The sequence below is a fragment of the Asterias rubens genome, chromosome 16 (genome assembly GCF_902459465.1).
Source record: "Asterias rubens chromosome 16, eAstRub1.3, whole genome shotgun sequence".
Taxonomy (NCBI): Eukaryota; Metazoa; Echinodermata; class Asteroidea; order Forcipulatida; family Asteriidae; genus Asterias; species Asterias rubens.
In genome coordinates, this window is record NC_047077.1 from 7,781,192 (window position 1) to 7,793,788 (window position 12,597).

Consider the following 12,597-nt stretch of genomic DNA (forward strand, 5'->3'; position numbering starts at 1 on the left):
ATGGCACTTCAGAGGGAGCCGTTTCTCACAATGTTTTATACCATCAACCTTTCCCCATTGCTCGTGACCAAGAAAGATAAAAATAATTATTTTAAGTAATTACCTATAGTGTCCACTGCCTTAAAATAAATAAGTGCACAGCTAAACTTTAGTATTTTAAAACAGTCTGCATAACTTTAATTGAAAACTGCAAGCATATGGAGGCCTGGACGTTGTGGTAGGAGATTCTGTTCCACATACGGCGATCTTTGAACAAACTTCTTCTATTATTACAAATATAATAACAAGTCTACCTAAATCAACGTGAACACTTTAAAATGGACGAAGAATGCACACTCAGAAAATGTTTCATTTAAAATGTAATTATAATAATATATGATTGTATAAGTATACCATACAAATCAAATTAAATAAGTTTGTGTAATCATAGGGACGATGTTTATACTTCATTACGTGATCATGTGTCATTTTTTTCCATTACAAAGTACTTTTCCAAGAGCAACAATTTTCCATCTTGGATAGATTTCAAGGAACCATTGAAACCCGTGATGGTGCACCTAACACTGGCAAGAGGTATGGGATGTAAAAAGATTTTGCTTGGGGGATGGTGTGGGTTGAGGTGGTAGACCGAACATCTGACGTCACACTTCGAGGCTCGTAAATAACGCCAGAGAGTGGCCTCTATAGCGTAAGTCAATCCCACTGATCTCATAGCGGGTCGAGTGCGTTCAATGAAGTCGCAAAGGACGCCATTTTGAAACACCCAAAACTGCAAATATCTGCATACAATCCTATTTTTTATAGACGAAATTATTTAGCAAAATATCTGCTTGTGCGGGAAAAACTGCAATAATAGATTATACCATGTTTGTGGAAAGACATGCTGTCTATTTTTCGCGATTGTTTATTTGTTTTTAATATCATATACCAACAGTGTGTGCATATAAATAAGCACTGGGAAAAACAACATGTTTATGTGAGAAAATGCACTCTTTAAAGTAAAAAATACATCGTAGTTTGATTACCCGCTATGTGCATCTTTTGGGTGTTTCAAAATGGCCGCCAATCCGCTCCAGTCAGTATAACAGAAATAATCGGCCAATCCCCGTTCATCTTCACCTTTCACCTATAATCATATGCAGGTGACGGCATGTGCAGCTGTCAAACGTCAACTCGGACCAATCAAACACATATAAAGCTTAATACGTCACTGCAAGTTTATCATATTAATTGATCGTACCCAACGGTTCTGAAAAGCAGTATCTGTACCAGTATCGTTTGAGGGCTCCTTCTGAAGTAAAACACAGAAAACAAACTTGATTGGGTACGAGCTCGACTCCACGGGCACTTCCCTTCGGTACAAGCTCGACCCCGCCAGCCTTTCCCTTGGGTACGAGCTCGACTCCACGGGCATTTCCCTTGGCCCGCGAGCTAACTTCACGAGCCTTTCCCTTAGTCGGTGACCCCACCAGCCTTTCCCTTACGACCTTGACCCCACGAGCCTTTCCGTTTGGTACGCCATGTTTCACGTTCATAGTTATAACAATCTTATTTTAAAAACTGGTTCCAAAACGCGCAGTCAGATAATGATCAATGTCATGTCTCTCTGAAACTAATGCATGACGAATTTGAAAAATTTGTATTAACATTGAAAACAATCAAAATCTGTTGACAAATATTGAGTACTGTCTCGGTTAACCTTTTCCAACCCCATTGGATACACTCTAAACGATCATTAATTTTGCTTCAAACCTTTCTATCATAGAATCATGATATTATGAATCACATTTAATTATGACTCCGACGACATTACTTCTGGGTAAAGTTCTTCTACCTTTTGCACAAAATTTCTGACGTCTTCTGCAAGTAACTCAGGGACTTCTAATGCTGCAAAATGGCCGCCGGTTGGGTAGGTTCGATAGGTGATAATGTTGCTGAAGTGACGGGCTGCCCAGTTACGTTGGCTTCGGTTAAGATCATTTGGAAGATCAGCCAAACCAGTTGGAACGGTGTTTATGAACCTGCAAAGAAATAAAGAAACATATCAAAGTGGATTGTTCTACCATCATATTGCATATTGTCTATTTTCTTGTATTTTTATCAACATTTATTGTTCAGCACATTTGAACAAAATTATATTGGAATTTTCTCTGTGTAGGCCTAAAAGAAGATTACTTCGATTTATTACGGTAATTTTAACTATGCGTAAATTCATTTGATCTTGATTTGCACTTCGACAAGCGTAGCAAACAGGTCGAACTGCGACACTTTGTTCGAAGACACTTTAAATAGGTGTGGCAAATAGGCTCATCAATGTTACTTAGAAAGTGTAGATGTTTCTACGACACCCATTGAAAATTACGTTACAAGCTCAGAAACGCCTTTACTGAGGTCAATGGAGACATATTCTAGACTTTTATCATGCTGTCTCCATATTGGTCACGTTCCTCGTATCAATTTACAGTAATGAATGCTAATAATCTTTTTGCAAATAAGAACCAGACTATTTTGTTTTTCCAGCCTCAGTTTGGAAATGTTGATTTCAATGGGAGAAATTCAAGATGGCTGCACCATGATAAAGGTCGATTGGCTGAGAGTAGTGTGCAGCGCGTTACCCACACGTGATTAAGGTCAATTGGCTGAGAGTAGTATGCAGCGCGTCACCCACACGTGATGAAGGTCTATTGGCTGAGAGTAGTGTGCAGCGTGTCACCCACACGTGATTAAGGTCTATTGGCTGAGAGTAGTGTGCAGCGCGTCACCCACACGTGATTAAGGTCTATTAGCTTTCCAATGGTTGACCTCAGCAATGGCAAATCAGAACAAAGTACTTAACTTACTTTTTAAGCTCAGACGATTTTGGAATGGTCTCTTTGTACAGACGCAATGATGACGTAATGCATCCTGACACCCAATAGATCATGACGTTATTTAGCAGATCATCTTTGGACCAATAGCCATCCAGTCCGCCGTCGTCCAAGTCAATCCAACCGTAATTGGTCCAAACAGAAAACTTCTCAATGATGTAAGCAGCGAGCCCAACTGGGGAGTCGGTGAGGGCGTGTCCTGAAAGTCAAATGTAAACATGAAATGTCATCTGTACAGGCGTTTGTAGCACACACACACGCACTAATTTGCGGCTTGCCCACGTGAACAAAACCAACCCCAACCCCAACAGAACATCCGTATTATCTAACAATATAAATAGCAATGACGTCAGATCAAATATTCATGGGAGACTTTTGAGACGCTGGTGGCAGATAAAGGTCCGTTTTGTGCAGCTATGTGCGTGCGCACACATGCTCAGTATTGCCAACGTAGGCCTGAGCAAGCACACAACTGGCGAGAACTGTGAAAAAGTACCTTCCAAAAGTCTACAATTCAAACTGTAAAATATTAATGTCCGATGGAAGTAATAGGTTCAGGAATAGACTTACCGATAGTGTCTGGTTTAGTTGCATTCAAATGTAGATACCCAAACTCCTTCAACCCGAAAACAATACGACTCCAACTTGGAAGAAATTTACCATACGATTCGTCATCTAGGACAAGAGACGGGACCAGCTTGCCGAGTACCACCTGACTCAATGGAGCGAGTTGTGAAGTAAAATTACTGTGCATTCCACGCACGTGTCTAATAAAGAAAAAAAAAAAAAAAAAAAAAAACCGAAATGTTACCTTAAATTGACAGCAAAATAAGAACGGAATTGATCAGTTTTAATAAAATGTTGTTTACCTAGCTGGACCACCTGCTTAAAATGCAATATTAAATCATATTGTATATTTTGTTCCACCTGCCTAAAACGTTGTTTCATTTCAAACATTATTTCACTGTTTACATGTGTCTTTTATTATTGCACATTTGCCGAGGTTTGACCTGACGTATTGGTCCATCGTCCTGATTTCAAGACGTCTTACATTTATTCAAGTCAATCTTTTTTTATAAATCGGAACCAATACGTCGTCCGCGACAGACGTCTGCCAACTACTATTACTACCTTTTGCATAACAAACTTGTATATTGAACATACATTCCAAAAGGCCCTTTTATTGACACATTCATATTTGATTGCCGTTTTCCGATAATTGTTGTAAGTTTTTTGGCCTCTCTGTGTTTTAAGTATCCTCTGTCCTTACCATGTGAAAGTTTTGTCTGTCGATGGGAAACATACTCAGAAATATTGTTTCTCTTTAGAATAGCTGTTTTTTTTTACACGTTTTCGTGTTGTAATGGTGCTCGCTACGTTACCAGTTATAGTACGCCTATGTCAAAAACATGAAGTAAACTTACGTTAACTAGATTGAATTGAGTCCGCATGATCAACCTCAATTAGTAAAGGCTTTCTATACATTTCTTTAAAGGCTGTGGACACTATTGGTTATTACTCAATAATTATTATCATAAAACCTTTCTTGCGTACGAGTAAATGGGGAGAGGTTTACAGTATAAAACATTGTGAGAAACAGCTCCCTCTGAAGTAACGTAGCCTCGGGACAAAAGAACGCTCCGGGGATCACCTCGGGAGTCATAGTTTTAACCATAGCACTCGAAGCAGTCAATATTTGTTTACTATCAACCTCTCCCCATTTACTCGTAAGCAAGAATGGTTTTATGATAATAATTATTGAGTAATTACCAATAGTGTCCACAGCCTTTAAAGAAATGTATAGAAATCAAGCATTTGAAAGCACCCAACTTAATAATAATAATAATAATAACATGGATTTATAATGCGCACTTTTCCAGAAAACCGATCAAGGCGCCTACACAAAATGAAAACATTATACTTCGGGTGACAAAGGTGTTTTTTCTTTCATTGTCTCACAACTTCGACGACCGACTGAGCTCAAATTTTCACAGGTTTGTTATGTTATGCATGTGTTGAGATACACCAACTGTGAAGACTAGTCTTTGACAATTACCAATAGTGTCCATTGCCTTTAAAACAAAATAATGTTCAACTTCCCTATCCATAATGCGCGGTTTGAGACTCAAACCAGTACATTAGTCGTACAGGCGCCTCGCTCTAACGGCTTGATAAAAAAGGCCCAAGATTGCACTAAGTTTTCCTCTGATATGACGTTAAATGACGTTATACAGGATTGCAGTTCTGTATAAAACTTACCTGTAAATGCCTAATCGAGTGGTTGAGCTTTATACTAACATAATATCCAAAGACAGTGTTCATATTTTGAGTGATCAACCATACTGTAATATATGACATAACAAACATGTGAACGTCTGGTAAGGCTTAAAGGCAGTGGACACTATTGGTAATTGTCAAAGACTAGCCTACACATTTGGAAATCAAATTCGTGGAAAATTACTTCTCTCTCGGAAACTATGGCACTTCAGAGGGAGCAGTTTCTCACAATGTTTTATACCATCAACCTCTCCACATTACTCGTCACCAAGAAAGGTTTTATGCTAATAATTATTTTGAGTAATTACCAATAGTGTCCACTGCCTTTAATCCGTTGTGTTGGCCAGGATAAAATAATAAAACATTTTCACAACTCCTATTTAGTAAGCCAGCACATTGTCATGTCATATCTGCAAGTTGGCCTTAAATTTACAAGCTGTTGTGTTTTCTTTAAAATTTCATTTACACTTTTTGTCCAATATGAAATATTCTTCGAAAATATTTCACAAAAAGTATCATGTTATAACAATGGTGTTTGTTGTACTTTGACCAATACCGTATAACGGCCTAAGCTTGATTGAGTCACTAGGTAAGCTTATCAAAAAGACCAAGATCACAGAGTGAAATCTGAGTCCAAAATTCTTTTTTGGTTTCAATCTGTTCAGGTTTTCTACTGCAGCGGGAAGTGACACGATAGGAAAGAGGTCATAACGTGACCTTGTTCATGAGATATCGCTTCCACGTCACACGGCCAAAAGGCCACTGTAATGTGAGGGCTACACGTAACTGATTTTGGGCTGTCAACTAAATCAACTGACACCAGAGGAACGTTGCTACCTACTCCTGGGGCTGAAACAGGGTTACCCCCTTGACAGTCCAGATGGATGTAGGCATGGGTATCATCCACTAGGAGCCTGGCTGGTAGAGCAGAATGCACTTTACCTTCCTGACTCTTGTGTGTTTTAAACAGCAAATAATCAAAGTGAACTATGTGTGAACTCAAATCTTTCCATTCAACCGAGGATGTGGTACCAATATCCATTTCCTTCCAGTTTCATTAAATCAGTTTTATGGACATATTTGAATTCACATGAGAGTAAACTTGCTGTCTTGAAAACAATAATTGTCATCGTGTGGATGCCCATCATCCCAAAGCAGGCGGGGTCCTGGAAGACCCAGCAAGTCCATACTCAATACCCTGATTGAGGACGCGCAGGAGTAGTTGAGGGGCTAATCGGTTGAACGGCAGGATAGAGTTATGTGGCCTGGCAGACATCAAGCCCGACTACTCAAACATGCGGCAATGTGACAACTTGGGTCGACTGATTGAGTGAGTGAATGAGTGAGTGAGTGATTGAGTGATTAAGTGAATGAGTGAATGAGAAAAATAAGTGTCTTACTTTGGGAACATTCCAGCCGTCTGATCAATCACCATAGACCCCCAATCACCTCCTTGAAGGTAGTAACTTTCAAACCCCAATCGAAGCATCAACTTGTGGAAAATACGGCCAATCTCCCTCACGTTCAGACCTAGACCATTATAATATACGTGTTTACATTTTAAACAAGATACAAATCTTTATTCAACCCTTTAATTGGCGCTTGCGCTGTTGGATGCTGTATTAAAATAACAATAAAATACAAAATAATATGAAAGTATGTTATGTTCTAAATAATTATATGAATCAATAATATATATATAGCATTTGCAGAACGTCAATGCGTATTATCATACACCCTTCTATAATTGAATTGAATTCAATTTAATCTAATATCTATTTCCGTACTCATAATAAGATAAGACAGAATCATTGGACAATATGAAAGTACAATACAAGCAAAGTGGAAGCATGGCCAATGATAATAATATTGCAATTGTTCTTAAAACTCTAAGCTTTGAGTAAGGAGGCTGTTCAAACAAGCCGAGGCATGTTGGTAGCATCCCCTGAAATAGTACGACAACAATAAGCAAATACAAAGAAACAAAACAAAACAAAACAAACCGATAATGCAAAACGTACCAGTAATAAGTTATTTATACAGATCAATGCCCAAGAAATAATAAGAGAACATAACAAACAGCTATGGAGCTTTGTACTTTTTGTAAGAAAAAAACCCATAATGTCCACAGATTTTTGTTAAAGGAACACGTTGCTTTGGATCGGTCGAGTTGCTCTTTGAAAAGCGTTTTTGTGACCGTTTATTATAAAATGCATATGGTTAGAAATATGATGTAAAGGAAGAATACGATGATCTACACAAATATGCCTCGAAATTGCGTGTTTGTTTTGGAAATCAAATTCGTGGAAAATTACTTCTCTCTCGGAAACTATGGCACTTCAGAGGGAGCAGTTTCTCACAATGTTTTATACCATCAACCTCTCCACATTACTCGTCACCAAGAAAGGTTTTATGCTAATAATTATTTTGAGTAATTACCAATAGTGTCCACTGCCTTTAATCCGTTGTGTTGGCCAGGATAAAATAATAAAACATTTTCACAATTCCTATTTAGTAAGCCAGCACATTGTCATGTCATATCTGCAAGTTGGCCTTAAATTTACAAGCTGTTGTGTTTTCTTTAAAATTTCATTTACACTTTTTGTCCAATATGAAATATTCTTCGAAAATATTTCACAAAAAGTATCATGTTATAACAATGGTGTTTGTTGTACTTTGACCAATACCGTATAACGGCCTAAGCTTGATTGAGTCACTAGGTAAGCTTATCAAAAAGACCAAGATCACAGAGTGAAATCTGAGTCCAAAATTCTTTTTTGGTTTCAATCTGTTCAGGTTTTCTACTGCAGCGGGAAGTGACACGATAGGAAAGAGGTCATAACGTGACCTTGTTCATGAGATATCGCTTCCACGTCACACGGCCAAAAGGCCACTGTAATGTGAGGGCTACACGTAACTGATTTTGGGCTGTCAACTAAATCAACTGACACCAGAGGAACGTTGCTACCTACTCCTGGGGCTGAAACAGGGTTACCCCCTTGACAGTCCAGATGGATGTAGGCATGGGTATCATCCACTAGGAGCCTGGCTGGTAGAGCAGAATGCACTTTACCTTCCTGACTCTTGTGTGTTTTAAACAGCAAATAATCAAAGTGAACTATGTGTGAACTCAAATCTTTCCATTCAACCGAGGATGTGGTACCAATATCCATTTCCTTCCAGTTTCATTAAATCAGTTTTATGGACATATTTGAATTCACATGAGAGTAAACTTGCTGTCTTGAAAACAATAATTGTCATCGTGTGGATGCCCATCATCCCAAAGCAGGCGGGGTCCTGGAAGACCCAGCAAGTCCATACTCAATACCCTGATTGAGGACGCGCAGGAGTAGTTGAGGGGCTAATCGGTTGAACGGCAGGATAGAGTTATGTGGCCTGGCAGACATCAAGCCCGACTACTCAAACATGCGGCAATGTGACAACTTGGGTCGACTGATTGAGTGAGTGAATGAGTGAGTGAGTGATTGAGTGATTAAGTGAATGAGTGAATGAGAAAAATAAGTGTCTTACTTTGGGAACATTCCAGCCGTCTGATCAATCACCATAGACCCCCAATCACCTCCTTGAAGGTAGTAACTTTCAAACCCCAATCGAAGCATCAACTTGTGGAAAATACGGCCAATCTCCCTCACGTTCAGACCTAGACCATTATAATATACGTGTTTACATTTTAAACAAGATACAAATCTTTATTCAACCCTTTAATTGGCGCTTGCGCTGTTGGATGCTGTATTAAAATAACAATAAAATACAAAATAATATGAAAGTATGTTATGTTCTAAATAATTATATGAATCAATAATATATATATAGCATTTACAGAACGTCAATGCGTATTATCATACACCCTTCTATAATTGAATTGAATTCAATTTAATCTAATATCTATTTCCGTACTCATAATAAGATAAGACAGAATCATTGGACAATATGAAAGTACAATACAAGCAAAGTGGAAGCATGGCCAATGATAATAATATTGCAATTGTTCTTAAAACTCTAAGCTTTGAGTAAGGAGGCTGTTCAAACAAGCCGAGGCATGTTGGTAGCATCCCCTGAAATAGTACGACAACAATAAGCAAATACAAAGAAACAAAACAAAACAAAACAAACCGATAATGCAAAACGTACCAGTAATAAGTTATTTATACAGATCAATGCCCAAGAAATAATAAGAGAACATAACAAACAGCTATGGAGCTTTGTACTTTTTGTAAGAAAAAAACCCATAATGTCCACAGATTTTTGTTAAAGGAACACGTTGCTTTGGATCGGTCGAGTTGCTCTTTGAAAAGCGTTTTTGTGACCGTTTATTATAAAATGCATATGGTTAGAAATATGATGTAAAGGAAGAATACGATGATCTACACAAATATGCCTCGAAATTGCGTGTTTGTTTTTTGTCACCTCGTCCAATCACACGGTCGGCCATTTATCGGAGTCAAAATTTTGACTCCCATAAATGGCCGACCGTGATAGTTCGCGACGTAAAAAGAAAACCGTGCAATTTTGAGAGATACTTGTCTGGATCATTATATTCTACTTTTAAAACATCTTTCTAACCATATACATTTCATAACAAACGGTTTCAAACGCTTTTTATAGACCAACTCGTCCGATCCAAGGCAACACAGCCCTGAAATATTACTTGCTGAGGTGCTAGAATGTTTGAGAAATGAGTAAAACAATGTCATGAAAAACAATTTTCGTCTCAGTGATCATGAGACGGCTTATTTTAACATGTCAAAACGTAGTTTCATGACACTGTTTTACTCATTTCTCAAAAAACTAGAGCACCTCAGCAGCAACTAATATTTTAAGGTACGCTTTCTACTATTATTATCTTCAAACGGTGTAAGTTTAATGTAACCTTGTGGACATTGTGTTTTGTGTTACAAAAAATACCCAAATCCTTTAAGCAAAGAGAGAGCTGATGACAAGCAGTTGATTCGCAGTAGAAGGCTTACTTACATTGCGAGCGAGTAGGGCTTTTCGAACAAGGCTTAGTAAATTGACCAACAGAAAGCTGTTTTTGATCCTGGTTTTGAAGTATAGGTTGTCAACACTACAACAACTGGTGCCTGTCCGGATATGAATCAGCAACGCTAAGGTCAACAGTGACTACAGAGCACTAATATTGATCACATGACCTATATTGCATGGCTCTGCTTACCGTAAGCGAAGAATTAACGCTTACGGAAGAGTGGAGTTCCGCATTAACGTCAATGCTTGTGCGCGCGCGTACTCCCAGTTACTAAAAAAATCATGAATTTAGTTTGTAGAGGATACCCTTTTTTGATTCGAATTTGAACGTCTTCCCGTGTTGCGCGTGTGGGTTCTAATCAATCTTAGTAGAGAAAGTACCCGCGATGTGCAATTCAATTAGTGATATACTGGCTGTTTGTTTGAAGGACTTATTTCTGTTTGGAATTAAAAACCTTTGACTTTATCTGCCAACCTTGTTTATGCGCAGCCTCAGAGAAGCCGTACCCGGGAAGAGATGGGCAGATTACTTCAAATACGTCCGCATCAGTCCCTCCATGATTAGTCGGGTCGATTAACATTGGAATAATCTGAGTTGTCAAATATAAATAAAAAACTCACTTAGTGAGTTTAGGCACTCTAGTTTCTCAAAGACTGGTCACATGGGGGTGTAACTAAATGATAGAATGAGCAACCTTATGACCTAACCGTAGCAATTAGATTTTATTTATTATAATTTTTATTTTTTAATATATTTATCAATGACTCTTTAAAAATCACAGTGCAATGTCAACTTTGGGTATGCACTATGCATGCAAGAAAGCAATATTTTCGGTGTGTGTATTGATTTGTTAATTTGTTAAGGAGTGATCACAATGTCACTGGTGATCCTCACACTGTCATGTCCCATTACGTAAAGGATCCCGATATTGAGAATTTGTTATTTAAAATAAATAATGTATTATTGTTCACACTTTCGAAGCGAATTAATCGGCACGTGGTCCCCTTCAAATTGTGACGCAAGAACATTTGCTTCACAAGAAGTATGAACCAGGTCTTGGTGATAAATAATTGGCGATTTTAGAATTCTTTATGTATGATTAACAATCTATACTTCGTTCGTTCTGATTCCTACTAACAAATGACAAACTCCTGATACCCACTCTCAAGTGGGGTAGAGACAGTGACCTGCCCTGTATGTCTTAGTGACTGAATTGAATGTGGCTGGTGAGTAAGCACAAATTACTCAACCGCTAACATTACTGGAATTAAAGCGCAGTGATTGTCTCCACATTCACATGAGAACATGAAATACTAGCACAGGATGAAACCATAAGCAAGTGAAATTGCGTGTACAACCATGTGTAAATCTCTTGATTTTGTGTGAGTGTTAACTCTAAAAATGCCGTTTTCGAACAGTATACTCTGCTCGTCTTCATGAAAAAACACACACCGGCTCTTTTCAAAGCCAACACTCACACTAAAAAGATTTAAATATGGTTGTACCCGCAAGTTTGCTATTTATTAATAACTTCTTCCTATTTGTCCATACCAAGAAAAGCTTTTAAAAATACTAAAAATCTAGCATGTTAAATTGGAGACTGAACACGTTTCATTATAAAGCCCTTTACCTTAAAGAACTCGTAAAACGATCCTGGCCATCCATGCACCATCATTATTGGTTTTGCTCTCTGTCCAGGTTTCAGCTTACTGGGTGTGGCTCGTACAAAGTGGATATCAATTCCTTCAATATTTGTCTTAAACTGTGGATACTTGTTCAGACGTTTCTCTTGTTTACGCCAACTTAAAACGAAAACAAATAATTATAGCGTTATGCATAGGGTCATTATCGTCTGAAAATAAATATTATGACCTAACTTCACTGACGTAACAGTTTTTTTTTGCGAAACTTTCTTAAAAGAACCATAGGAGGGCATTCAAAATATCTCCCCTTTAAACGATTAAAACTTGTTAAATGTCATAGGAACTCAATATCTTTATTGGTAGAAAACATTTCTATTGAACCTCACCAAATGTTCGTTGTTGTTCATGCTAGTCTTTAAAGAAGTGAACAACCCCAAAACAGAACAAAAAATTTTACAAGAAATCGAATCGACAAATTAGAAGAAAAAAACACATAATCTGACTTTATTTCCATATAACATCTTTGCTTATTTTTCACTTTTAGACTTAGCCCTAACATTCTGAAGACAATCGGAGCGTATGAATCGAAACGTTGAGTTTTCAACCATCGGTTCTTTTCAGAACCGAAAGCAAACCCCGCCTAAATAATTATACTTCCATATTATAAGAGACGTAAAATTTGCATCGGGGATAAAAAATATTTAATTTTTGGTTTTTTTCAAATACACCGATGTGTGTTGTACTTTCCCGACTCCCTTAAATAAATATCCCATGTTACTCGGGTGGGATTCGAACCCACGACCTT

At 37.9% G+C, this 12,597-nt stretch overlaps 1 protein-coding gene across 5 annotated transcripts in view; it reads right to left on the minus strand.

Annotated features, from left to right (window-relative positions):
• Nucleotides 1-240: 240 nt before the first annotated feature.
• The window catches only part of LOC117300816 (epoxide hydrolase 1-like), a 50,762-nt gene continuing 38,405 nt past the window's right edge, over nucleotides 241-12,597 (minus strand). For all 5 annotated transcript variants that reach the window (XM_033784652.1, XM_033784653.1, XM_033784649.1 and 2 more), the window contains 6 exons: nucleotides 11,780-11,951; nucleotides 10,624-10,738; nucleotides 8,676-8,805; nucleotides 3,438-3,634; nucleotides 2,841-3,066; nucleotides 241-2,021 (listed from right to left, as the gene is read on the minus strand). In XM_033784652.1, coding sequence (XP_033640543.1) covers nucleotides 1,793-2,021; nucleotides 2,841-3,066; nucleotides 3,438-3,634; nucleotides 8,676-8,805; nucleotides 10,624-10,738; nucleotides 11,780-11,951 — 1,069 coding nt within the window. In that variant the 3' untranslated portion in view covers nucleotides 241-1,792. The remainder of the gene's footprint in view (nucleotides 2,022-2,840; nucleotides 3,067-3,437; nucleotides 3,635-8,675; nucleotides 8,806-10,623; nucleotides 10,739-11,779; nucleotides 11,952-12,597) is intronic.